The sequence below is a fragment of the Seriola dumerili genome, unplaced genomic scaffold, assembly GCF_002260705.1.
Source record: "Seriola dumerili isolate Sdu_G_001 unplaced genomic scaffold, Sdu_1.0 BDQW01000331.1, whole genome shotgun sequence".
Classification (NCBI taxonomy): Eukaryota; Metazoa; Chordata; class Actinopteri; order Carangiformes; family Carangidae; genus Seriola; species Seriola dumerili.
Window position 1 is genome coordinate 6372841 of NW_019174586.1, and position 13692 is coordinate 6386532.

The following is a 13692-nucleotide window of genomic DNA, read 5'->3' on the forward strand; positions in this document are numbered from 1 at the left end:
GATTTTATAGAAATTTTAAACATTACATATAAATCACCACAATGTCCTGCCTTACCTTAAGAATAAAAAGCACGACTTTATAGTGTGTGTGTGTGTGTGTGTGTAAGTTTGAAAGCTGTTTGGAAAACATTTTTGCACTGTTTGAAATAGAGCTGCGAGTCTCTCCAATCAAGCCGATAGAGTTGCACGACTTAGTGCCGACGAAGCAAAGTAAACATCTGCTACACCCTCTGTTTCCATGTTACACTGAGCACTCGTGCCTATGCACACACACACGCACACACACACGCACACGCACACACACACACACACACACACACACACACACACAAAAATACTTATTCACACAGACCATACATTTTGGACACCTGAGAGACATGTCCTAATAGAGACATATTTTTCCTCCTTTTTGGAAATGAGAATGTAAGTGGGTGAAAGAGAAACAGGAAAAAGAGGGCAGTCTAATTGATATTTACCACCTGTTTGGATCCATGTGAGCGTGTGTGTGTGTGCGTGCACGTGTTTCTGCGTTCCTGCCAGGAGCTTTCAATGTCAGTGCCAAGGCTGTTAAAACTCCACCAAGAGGCCCTGACTCAGAGGCAAGAGAGAGAAAATGAAAAAAAGAGGAATGAAAGAGCCACAGCACTTCATAAATCACTCTATGTTTTTTGTCTTTCTCTTTCACACTTTCTTTTCTTTTCTTTGCATCCCACTTCTCTCTTCACCTACTTCTATATCTCACTCTCTCCTTCCGCCCCCCTTCTTTCTCCCCTCACTCTCTCGCTCTCTCTCTCTCTTGCTCTCTCTTTTGTTCTCTCCATCTCTCCCTCCTCTTCTTTTCTTGGTCTGCCTCGCTGTCTTTTCTCCAGCAGCTTGTTAGCAGGTGTTGACTTGGCTATGCTCCATTGAAGCCGGAGTGTTAAGTGCTTGGCCCCTTGGCCCCATTTCCACTCGCTAGTTAGTTAGCGCTTAGCAGAGCACGCGAGCAAGTGTGACATGTCAAGTGTGTCAGTGTGGGAGGGAGGCGCGAGTGACCTCGTTTTGGCACGTGTGGCGGAATTTACATTTTCTCATTTCCTTATAGTCCTTTAGCAGCCTGATGTTGTGACATACCATCTTCAATAGAGAGTCGATTTTTCATTTCCCTCTGATTTAGAGCTACATCCACACTCATTGCCAGCAATGTAAGTCGGACAAATGTGAGGGCAAACAATCAGAGTGGATTACCACAATGCTAAGACAACCAACTGTAAAGAAGTGGAATACAGTGGTGGTCAGAACATGTCACCAAGTTTTAAAGCTTTTAAAAACAACAAGGAAGGTGAAACTTCATGGTTTTCACTAACATAACAGCAGCTGAGATTATTAACAAACCTTCTAGTCAGTGCTTATAATAAACATTTACGACTGGATTCAGTTGTGTCCTTATGAGCTTAATTTGTATGAATTAAATTTACTAATTATTTACGCTGTCCATCTGTATCTGTATGTGAAGCCATAACTCTATGAATAAATTAGACAATTAAAATAACGAGATAACAGAAACTGTGTCTACTGCCGATTCTTATGTGTCTAATTTCGTAGCTGATATTTTTTTGTGTGCTGTACTGCTGCAGTTACTTTTGCAATTTCCTCGATGAATGATATATATCACTTATGAGTATGGTCTCAAAATATTTTTGTCTTTATTTCTTCTCCAACGTCTTTGTGTCTGCAGGTGGCTACAGATAAAGACAACGGTATTTTATTGTATAAGGAGGATCACGACCCCCTGGCCCTGGAGCTTTACCAGGGACACATACGACTCATCTACGACATTGCCAACTACCCACCAACCACTGTGTATAGGTAGGCCACACACACACACGCTGACAAAAGTATTCTCTCACTTTAGCAGCCTTGGCACTCATGCTTGAGGGAAAAAACAAACAGTTGTACAGTGATTTTCAGAAAGTTTACAGTAGTCTCGTCAACAGGACAGTCTGGATTGTACTGTATGTACTGGATTTAACTGATTTATTGAGACTGAGGCCCTCCCTGGTAGGATGCCTGAAAAGCCTGAATTTGTAAAAGAAGAAGAAGCTAAATCAAAGTTAAGGCATAAAAATACATTTTAAGTTTTGATTTGAAAGTCTGAAAGGAGTCAGATAGTCTCATCGCTTTAAGTGAAGTATGTTTGCACATTTATGAATTTACAGGTTCAAGGTAGTCCAGGACACTTAAAAAATAAAAAAGCACATAGAAAACTATTCACAAATCACTAAAGAATTCAGTTACTCCTCAGGTTCAATGTCGGTTAAAGGTTACAAAAAGCCAACACCTTCTTTCACACATGTAGACACATATTTTAAATTACTTAATTGAATCCGTTGAATGATGCTACTGTACTATATAACATTTATAAGACTCAGATGTTACAAAGTCTCAAGGTTAAAGGTACTTAAAATATAAAAAGTATGCATACAGCTAAAGGTTCCAAGGATCCCAGGTTTCTATATACAGTACTTTGCTGATTTGGCCATGTGTACACAAATCCTCCAGCATTTTCTTTCTCACGCACACTCAAACACACGCACACAGTTTCAGATCCATATCTGAGCACTTCCCTCTATAAACAAACATGAACTCAGAAAAATTCCTTTACAATCTGGACTAGACAGTCAAGTCCCTGACAGAAACCCAGCAAAAGTCTCTCTACGTAAAACTTCGAACAGTTGAAACAAGAGCCCTCATTCAGTGGTTTAGTCACTGTAAGACCATGGATATTATATAATAAACTACACTCACAGTTTAATAGCAATGGATATTCCATTGTAAGCTATGGAAACAGGAATGTTAATCAATTCATGATAATGTTTTTAGTTGTCCCTTGTAAGATTTTTACATGTGTAGACAACATAGTATGTAGCATATGCAGCAACATAATCTTCCAATATAATAATCATACAATATGTGAAAAAAATGCAAACATCATGATAACATAGAGAGCACAACACACATTATTAAAGACATGGCCAAAATTTTTCCTGGTGTGTTTGTTTTCAGATATTAAGGTCCTTGTATCTTTTTAAAACAAGAAGGAAAGTAGAATTTAAAGTAACAAAAGCCAAGCATGGTCAAATACATATACTATATAATAATACCAGGAGTCTTCTGAGGCAGACCTATAACGTGCCATGTTTAATGAATCAAAAGGAGTTTAATGCTGTGACACATGTAGGATTTTATTAGCATGCTAACCAGCTAGCACGTCTCCAATACCAAGTCACTGTTGGCTAGGTCGCAATAGGAAAACTTACAAATAGCTCCTTTAAAACAGTTAATTTGAGCTAAAGAAAATAATACATCTTCACAGCATACCATACATAGTACGGAGTATGGATGTTCATTGTGTTTCTGCCTATAAATAAAAAGCTTATTGTGATGCCTTATTGACTCTTCCTCATCCTCATCATATTAGTGGAGCATGCAAAACTGACTGAAGGGTGGATGGAAAGAAGTCAAGAGCAGAAGGGAAGGTGTGTGACAAAGAGAAAGGGATTAAGGAAAGAACAAATAAAGGAGCAAAAAATAAAAAGAGATGGAAAAAATGGATTGCCTGACTTTGCGTTGAAGTAGACAGTGAGAGAGAGAGAGAGAGAGAGAGAGAGAGAGAGAGAGAGAGAGGCCCCATGTCCACCTTTGTCTGCCGGTGATTGGCTCCTATTGATTCTGTCTGCCTCTGTGTCTACACTGTCTGTAGCACAAAAGAAGAGATGTGAGAGGGATATATGATGCAAGAGTCAATACCATAAGTACCGTAAGCACAGACAACAGCGCAGTCCATGCATAACAATGTATACCATGTAAGACCTTCATTAATCAGCAGCAATACGTCATTGCTGCATTTATTTGAATAAATACCAATAACCAAAAAAAGTCTATTGGCCACTTGCCTCAAGACTTCATTTGGTGAAGTGTGGAAGGAGGACAGATACAGTCACATAAAGCGTGATGTACTGGATCTACATTGTTGTAATACTTCAAGTCGAAAAAGAGACAGGTTTATTGCAGACGGCAGGGAGTGGGCAATGCTCTGCCAGTCCAAATACAGCTAAAGTTTCCAGAATTTCTTGCAGTGGCAGATAATGGAAGGTGTTTAAGGCTGATGGAAAAATCACTTCCAACCTGTATTTCAGCATGGAAAGGAACAAGAAAAGCCTTCAACCTGAAAAAGCAAAGCTATTAATTGCATCAGGAAACAGACAAGTTTCGGGGGAAGTTTGGTGCCAATACTGAGAAATACTAGCAACCAACAATACCATGGTGTGAGACAGAGGCTTCCAATCATCTTGACCAAGAACTCATTTTTATACTTATTATATCAAGGTATGAAAATTAAATTAAAATGTTTTTTTTTTCTCTAGTTTTGAATTATCACAGCTGTCGGTGTAATAATGCCAACTGCGAATGAGCGAAGGGAGGAGAGAGAGAGAGACTGATGTTAGTGTAATTGAATGAAAGGAGAGAGGAAGTGAGAGGAGAAAGAAGTGTGAGAGGATAGAGAGAAGGAGAGGAGGGGAAATGGGGGAGAGAGTTTATTGCTTTCTCGCTCACTCTGCTCTCTTCTTCTACATATTTCAATAAGTGATTTTCTTAGCATGTGATGTCGGGCTTTGTGGTTTTGGCTTTGCTCTGGTCTGTTGTCCCTCTGGAGAGAGACAAGGTCACAGAGAAAAGGAGGAGGCATCGGTAGCTTTACTGCATCTGATGATAATATGCAGTCTGCTCATAACAAATTTGACTTGAGGATTAGGATGTTACCTCATATTACTTACAAATCCTCCAAGTAGCTGTGAAAGAAGAAAATTGAAGTCACAATATAGTACATGAAGGGCAAGACTGTTTCTGCAACGAATATTTCAATTCTGATTCATTTAAACCCTGAGGTTTTTTCTATGTACAGTTTCAAAATGTGTAATAAAAATCATTAAAATGGGCATGTATTGTAAATGATTCTACTTGATTTGGGCTTATTCTGCAGTCTTTTACTTTTTTTGTCATAATAAGACAAATTTTGATGTTTGCCCTTATTTACTCTGAAAATATTTAGAAGAACTATTTTCTCTGAAAATATACAGAAAGTTGAATCAGGCTTTTGATCAGTTATGATTGAAGTATGATCTCAGTCAAGAGACATTTGGATGTGAAATTATCGAGTCTGCATGGTGGTTACAGTTTAATGTAAACTGTTAATGGCCCGATATGCTCTACTAAAACAGACGTGTAGTGGACACCCATGTGCTTCTTTTTATAATTCATTTGGTGCCTGCACACACGACCGTGTTTGTATGTTTGTCTAAACACTTGGTCCACCCATACAGTCCGCTTGGTCATCGAATTTAGGCTGCAACTGGACTGCATCGAGCCTGCAGTCAGAGTGTGCCATCTGGATGCAAGAAGTACCATTTGGACTCTAGTAGGACAGGCCAATAGGACAGTGTCTTTGCTAAGCTGTGTGTGTTTTAAAAATGTTAGACATCCACAATTTCAAGTTACATTGAGTTCATCTTCCTCCATATGTAGTGGTTATTCATTATGGTGTAGCATTGTGATGGTGCCTATGAACTCTGTTTGCTGTCTTCATTGACCTCTGGTAAACTGATGCCCCGCCCCTCTCATGGTCAGCTGTAGAGCTGCAGCCCTAGACCTGCTACGGGCTACGACCTGCCAAAGGAGACTTGAGCAGGGCAGATGTATGCCAAGAGATCATCTGGGTAGAAAGAGAGTTTTATTGGTCATAAAAACAACTTGCCACCCTGTCGATTCCGTCTAGTTTGCTGCAGATTTTTGTAGTCTTTTGTGCACTTTCCATCTCTGTGGTGAGATTCTGTTTCTTCTCATAGATGAGGTTGGTTTGTAACCTGGGTGGGTAGATTTGTTGAAACCACTTATCCCAAATATGACCTTAACGAGAATATTGCAGTTCACAATACTTGACACATGAAAGGCAAGAAGAGGAAGGGAAGGTTTGAGAGGAAGGAAGGACAGAATGAAAGAATGGAAACGGTGGGGTGAATCTAATTAGACACTGGCGCAGATGGGAAGGGGTGGAGACGGGGTTGAAAAGGTTGAGGTTGAGAGAGAAGAGAAGAGGATAGAATAGGCAGAGGGATGTATGGATGCACAGAAAGACGGTGATCACTTGAGAGACAGACATAAATACGATAGATAGATAGAAAGATAGATGGATGGACTGAGGCTAGAGAGAGGACATGAATGAAATAGCGTACAACACGATAAAGGGATAACTGGGTAGAATAGGTTGACCGCCAAACAGGAGAGGTAAAACAGATGGATAGAAGCAGCTGAAATGAAAAGACCATGAGACACGGTTGAACAGCAGGATGGATGAGAGAGGAGTGAGGGATGACAGAGGGATGGAGTGAAAGAGGGGGGAGAGCAGAGGGGAAAAGTAAACCACAGAGTGAGTCAGGGAATTATCCTTGTCTGGTCTTGTTAACTTGACACAGGCCACGCCTGGTAGGGAGACGGACAGACAGAGTGCAAGAAATACGGAGAGGAGTGAAGAAAGAAAGTAAAAGAAAGACAGATGAAGACAGACAGGGACAAAGAAAGTGCACAGTAGCGCGGAAAGGTAAGATTGAATGAAACATAATCAAAGTTTTTCACTGGAGGACACAGAGACAAGGGAGAAGAAGGAGGAGGCATAAGACAGTCCACAAGGGTGAGCAACAAAGAAAAATGAAAGACTGAAAGTGAGAGAAAGAAACATCAAATCATGCCTGAGCACAATGCTAAGCACTAAGTAAACACTGTCTCTATGTTTTGTTTAGCATTAGCAGCCTGGAAGGAGACGGGGCCCAGCTCCAAGCCTGAGACTCATTTACCACAAGCTTCTATACATTTCTTTGTATGTGCCATCGTTTGATTGCATGAAGCTGAGCATTGCAAATGGCCTATCTTATCTGCCCTAATTTTGGAAATACATTGTAAACTGACTCAAACCACATGGCCAGGCAGGCACAGCAGAATGTCCTACCACCATTAAACTGATACTGTCCAGAATGGCGTAACTATTTAACCACCACAATCTGAGCACAGCATTTCTGGCAGATCCCGAACATGGCACTGTCCATACTGTTACTGCGGTTGTACAACTGAGAGCCAGGGACTGGTGCCAGTCCCTGGGATGTTTCTGAGCTATCCCTGGTTTGGTTATCTTCTGTAGAAACCGGAGAACCAGAAAGGGCACTGCGTTCAAGCCAGTTTTTCACAATGAGCTGAAATGTAGCAGTCGTGGCCAAACCAGTACACACTAAAGTAAAACTAATGCTGGTGAAACGGTAAATTGATAAGTTGCTTCAGTTGTAACAGTTAAACTTGGGCTTTAAAATAAAGATTTGATGTGTGTGAGGTTTCGATCGTTGGATACCTTTATCTAAGAGATTAGGTCAAAGGTTCTCTGTGGAGTCCTAAGAAACAAGAGTTATCTCTCCATCAGCGTTACTCACCAAAATTCATTATATGTATCCTTGAGGGCGAACAAATGTGTTAAATGCTTTTCCTTTCATATAAGTCATTTGCAACCATGTTTACTAGCTTTGCAGCCTTTCTTCTTTACTGACCTTGTTGATGCATCATTGGAATAGTGTGAAACCATTGGCGGGAATGTGCGTTGTGTTACCCAAGTATGAGGACACACATAAAAATGCTCCGTAGCACTATTAGAAGTGGAAAAACTCCATAGGGTATTTTTAAGTTTGCACTATAAAAGATAGTGTTGGAGGAGGACAAAGAGAAAGCCTGTGACATATACATGTAGACCCAGTTACATGCATGTACATACTGTGGAAACACACACACATGCAGAAATGATACACAGTAAAACTGTATGGGCATACACCTATAGCCACAGATAGATATGTATATAGAAAAGAAGAGGAGGGAGAGAGAGTGACAATACAAGTCCATCACTGCGCCCTTATTAGCAACAGATGAAAGGTTATACATGCCCAGTGTTGAATGTGTGTGTGTGTGTGTGTGTGTGTGTGTGTGTGTGTGTGTGTGTGTGTGTTTGTGTGTGTGTTTGTGTGTGTTTGTTGTGTATTAATGTGCTGCCCTTTACTAAATGCCACACTAATCTCCCATCGGGTCAAAGAGAGCACATCTACTGTTATTCATCAGCGAGTGACAGAGGGAGGGATGCAGGGATGAATGGGTACATGAAAGGAGAAAAGGATGATAAAGAAAGGCGGAGGCAGTGGAAGCAATGGATGGGCAGATGGATAAGTGGACAGAAAGGAGACGGAGAAAAGACAGAAGTAGGGTGAGGGGGGATGATGATGGATGATTGGACAGAGGATGATGGAAAGGGATGCAGAGAGCGGTGTTGGAAAGAACGGAGAGAGGAAGAGATGATTTAAAAAGAGAGAGAATACAGGGGAAACAGACGCTGCACCTACCGACAGTGAAGTGAACCCTATGTGTTTATTTACAAATGAAGTAATGAAACCTAATGAACAATTTACTGAATAAATATTTAGGAATAATATCAGTATTGCATGTTTTATTTTTGTGTGCCATTTGTGCAAGAAACAAGGAAGTAAATAATAAAAGTATTTCACCAGACAAACTTTACAACCACATCTATGAAAGCCAGAGCAGCAATTATTTTTATAGATTAATAAATTTGAAGCCAAAAACTCTCTATTCTCAGCTGCTGTGGTTCAGTTAAATGCAACTGGCAGTATTTTCTGGTGGGAAGCTAGTGAGGGATCATCTCTGGGAAAATGATGATCCTTGTTGGTTGGTGAACCTAAACGTGAGTTACACCCTCCTGTCCAAAATAATGTTAGGAAAAACTTAATATGAGTTTCAGTATTTTTGCAGAGCTGGAATATTGAAAATCATTACATTGTACAGGTGTTCTTTGTAACGCGTTCACTCCACATATATGTGGGTTATCACATGTGGCACACTCAATACATACAAATGGACCCAGCTGTATTTTCCCCTAATGTGTGTAATCCTCTAAAATAAATGAAAGATTATGAAAGTCATGTAAAAGTCTGCAGCTATGATATGTATATTTATTTATACTTTGCTTGCAGAAATTATGTCACATTTACATCCAGTTTCTGTTTGGATACAGATCTTACAAATGATTTTGTGCCCAGATTCAGATGAGTGAAGTGACTGACTGAATGTCTGACCTGAATCTGGCTCTTAAAAACCACAGGGCTGTGGTTAAAACAGACAGACAATCCTTGAACATTATAGGTTTAAAACGCTCAGAAGCAATTCAAACATTCTAATACTGAAACTTTATAGGCCTGAAACAAGGAGCACTCATTCCTCAAACCCTACATCAAAACGCTTCGAATCCACTCCTGAAAAGTACAAATTTCATTTGAACTGGCCAGACTGGTTTAATGAAAGCTGAAAAAAGAAAGAAAGAAAACAGTGAAGGGGCTCGCTGTTCAGCAGCTGCCGTCTCAGCAATGACTAATTGAGGTTACCACGGCAATATGGGACTGGGATTCCTGTCTGCAGAACATCATTTTAATCAGATTGGGCTGCTAAACACACACACACACACACACACATGCGCATACAGTACATGCGCACATGGAAGCATACACACACACACACACATGAAGAATAACAAACAAGTGAATATCTACAAAACTGAGTCAAACATGCAGACACTAATAGACAGACACATATATTGTGTAAAGACTGCTCGTGCATGTACATGCATACGTAAACCCACACTCGTATATGTTAAAAAACACTCATTCACAACCACACAAGGTTCACTGTCAGATGCCTTCGCGCATGCACGTACACACACAGGCTGCAAACATGGTTTAGAAACATTGTGAGTAAATGATAGCAGTGCCTAATTATATTTAACAGTGTAAGTGGATCTGCGAAGTTGTTTCTAATCCAAATATTTTTTTCAGTTTGAGATAAAGTCAACAACCAGTAATTACTTCTGGGTCGGTATTTGATTCATTTATATGAAAAAAAGCCAGTTTCTGGTTTTTAGGAAGTTCTTTTTTAGTAAAGTTTATTTGTTTGTGTATGTGCTTCTTCAGGGTGTATTTGATTCTGGACTGACAGGAAATTGACGTCCCCTTGTGGGTTTGGGCGAACGCAGTGTGCGTAAGAGAGAGGGGCAGTTGAAATCTGCCACGGCTATGTGTTTGTTTTTATTGAATTCCATTATGGACTGTTTTTTTACTAATACACTGGGCCAACACGGCCAGCTTCAAAGAACCTCAAAGACACACACACACACAGACGCAAATCTACAATATATGTTCGACAAAAAAGCTGCTGATGAAGAGCATATGTATTAATATGATTGTATTTATATATATTTGATTTCACTCAGAAACATCCAAGCACACGCACGTGTCAGGTCCTGGAAAACACCGACTTGTTAAAACTCTGATGAACTCTGATATTGGCAAACATCAAGCACACACACACACACTCGCACACATTTTGCCTGCACGGCTGGCGGCTGCTCGGACCTGGGAACACTGACCATTAGTCATCTACTGCCACCCGGTGGAGCTTTAGTCTCACAGCAGGTTCACAGCTCAGAGAGTATGTGTGTGTGAGTGTGTGTGTGTGTGTGATGTGTCAAAATGTAGTGTGTGAAGTTCAAACCTGTGCAAAAAATCAATTTGAGAATTCTTCCGCTGTGAGAGCTGCTTGTTTGATTTAACTTTCCAGACACTTGAACAAATTCAAAAGGGGATGAAGAGCTTCTTGGATGAAAGTGGAGAAGCTTTAGAAGAGGAAAAGGACTAGAGATGACTGTTGAATGGTGTTAGGGAGGGAAAGGAGGGCAGAGCAGAGCAAAAGGGAGAGACGAGGAGAAACTGGGGAGGAAAAAGGAGATAAGCAGGAGGAAGTGGAGAAAGAAGGAAAAGAAGAGAAGGATAGGAGATGTATGAAAAAAGAAAAAGGAAAGCAAGAGTGGGAATACAAAGTAAAGATAGGAGAGGAGGGGCATGAGGTAGAGTACTAATCTTTCAGGCTAGCAGACCATCATTTTGCTTGGTTGCAGCAGGCCTGTTTGAGACTATTATTAAATTACATGGCTCCTAATGGAAACCATGTATGTGTCTGTGTTGGGTCTACAGTGAAGTAGCAGCTCTTATTTTAGAAACCACCAGCTAAATGTTCAACTAGGCTGAGGTCCAGGAGAACAGTACGTTTGTTTGATTTTTGCCATTGTTGATTGCATCAGTGGCTTTGTTACTCAGTATCTTTCACCTTGAGGGAATTTCTTCAAATTTGGCACAAACATTCACCCGGACTCAAGGATGAACTGATTAGAATTTGCCTGTCAAAGGTCAAGGTCACTGTGACCTCAGAAAACATGTTTTTGGCCGTAACTTAAGAATTTATAAGCTAATTATAAAGAAATTGCACTTAATGCTAGACAGATATGGATGTAAACTGGAACTCTTAACTGGTTGGCGGAGGCATACAACTGCAAGGTGGTAATTCTAGTCTATCTGAACAATACAAACTTAAGACTTTTATCCCGGACAAGTAGGACAAGTGCAAAAGACACAATACAAATTAAATATCTTAATATCTCTTAATATCTTAATATCTAATTTTACATCTTGATTATCAGGTTTTTTTTTTTGTTTTTGCTTTTGTTTGTCTTCCGTCCCATGTCCATCCTTATTGTTCTACTTCTATACCATCTCAATTATTATAATCTTTCACTTTAATCAGTATTTCCGTCTCCTTCCTTCCTTTTTGTATGGTCAGGATTATCTGTGAAAGTCACACTGGCCCACCTCCAGAGCTCACAGCCCTGCTCCATTGGCTGTTAATGCAACATCACTGTAATCTCAATGCTCTATAAACAGCTGTCAGTCAAAGCGGACCTGAGGCTCCTTAGCTAGTTAGCCAATGAGCGGCTGCAGACAAAGGGATGTATTGTCTTGATGTTTAGCTGTGGGAGTCTGGAGCAGACCACCAACGGAAAGAGTGGCTTCACTTGTTCTTTTGTGTTTTTGATGTTCTGCTTGTTTTCTCCGGGTTCGAGGAAGGAAGAACTTGGGTGAACGGAGGCACAGTCAACTTTACCACCCCAACATCTACCTCTCTTTCCCACTCTGTCTCTCACTCTCGCTCTCTCTCCCTCTTTTGGCTGAGCCAAACCACTGTCTCTATAGCTGTCTGTCTCCCCTCCAGCAAAAACCACTTAGTGGGAAATCTCAGACACACACTCTTATACACAAACACACACACACACACACACTGTTCCCAGGGTCACACATGGTGCAAAAGGTCATGATCCTGGTTCACTGCAGGCCCCTCTTCAGTGGAAACAATTATTTCCTCCAAAAAATATAAAGCTCTAGTAACAAAGCTTCTCTCTGTAACACAAGGGTCTAAACTGACTGAGTCTGACCATTAAATTGTATCAATTTAGTTTCACCCCAAGGCACAAGCCCATCAGAATAAGCAAACCCGTGTGTTGCGTGGAGATCCATCCTGGGCCTCAACCCCCATGTTAGGAAACCATGGCCTAGATCAAGGGCACATTTTAATCCCTTCCAAAAGAGCACTGCATTGAGGATGTAATCAGTCTGTTTTATGTCTGAGAATAACATTTCAGCCCAGATTTCCCTAATTTCTTTTTCATTTAGTTTGGTCGATTTGCAAACACAACAAAACAAAGTAACGACATGTTTGACTTGAAAATGTTTGGTGTCTGCTTTGTGTCTGGCATTTTCAATTTGCTCTATCATGTTTTTTCCTCACTAATTCTCCTGACTGGTGTAGAATTCACACAGTAATTTATCATAATGGAAACCATACTGAAAATCTGTCCGTCCATTCTTTTTCTGTGTTTGTGACAGCGTGGAGTCGGTGAATGATGGGCTTTTCCACACGGTCGAGCTGTTGATTCAGAACCGTTCACTGAGCCTGGTGGTGGATAATGGAGCCCCCAAGAGCCTGGGCAAGCTAGCACGCCAGCCGTCGGTCGACCATAACACTCAGCTTTACATAGGAGGTACGCGCACACACACACACAGAAACATACATGAGATAACATATACAGAGATAAGTGAAGAGTATTAATCAAGTAATTCTCCTCTCACTTTACTTTTTTGTTTGTCCGGTTTCTTAATTTTCTTCCCATTCTTTGATCTCATCTCGTCCCTTTTCTCAATCTCTAATTTGTCTCATTCTTCTTTTTCCGCATCTTCATATGTTGTTCTCCATTTCTCAGGCGTACCATCACAGGTGGTGGCCTCAGGTCTGCGTCCGGGCCCTGAACGTTCTCCTCAGGCTTTTAATGGCTGCATCCACAATGTCCGAATCAACGGAGAGCCTCAAGATCTGAGTCACAGAGCCACGGGAGGAGGACGACCACAAGGAGTCGAAAGCAAGGTAATCATATGGGGAAGATTTTTTTCTTTCAAACAGGGCATCTTTTTACGACTGTAGAGTGTGCTACAGAAGAAACCCTTCAGCTGTGAGTGTGGCCTGTTAGCGAAGCTGTCAGCATATCTGCAGAGTTATGTTTTGCAAGAGAGAGCAAACATTCAACAGGAAAGTCAAGTGAAAAAGTCATAATGCTAAATATTGTGACAGAATTGCTGCTTTTTTGGTTTCAGAGCAAGAATATTTAAATCTACAGTA

The 13692-nt window shown here is 40.7% G+C and overlaps 1 protein-coding gene across 1 annotated transcript in view; it reads left to right on the plus strand.

Moving 5' to 3' along the window:
• Positions 1-13692, plus strand: part of LOC111232433 (slit homolog 3 protein-like) — a 244102-nt gene that overhangs the window by 225794 nt on the left and 4616 nt on the right. Inside the window, exons 33-35 of the mRNA XM_022759949.1 lie at positions 1718-1848; positions 12906-13060; positions 13280-13440. Of these exons, the coding sequence (XP_022615670.1) occupies positions 1718-1848; positions 12906-13060; positions 13280-13440 (447 nt within the window). The remainder of the gene's footprint in view (positions 1-1717; positions 1849-12905; positions 13061-13279; positions 13441-13692) is intronic.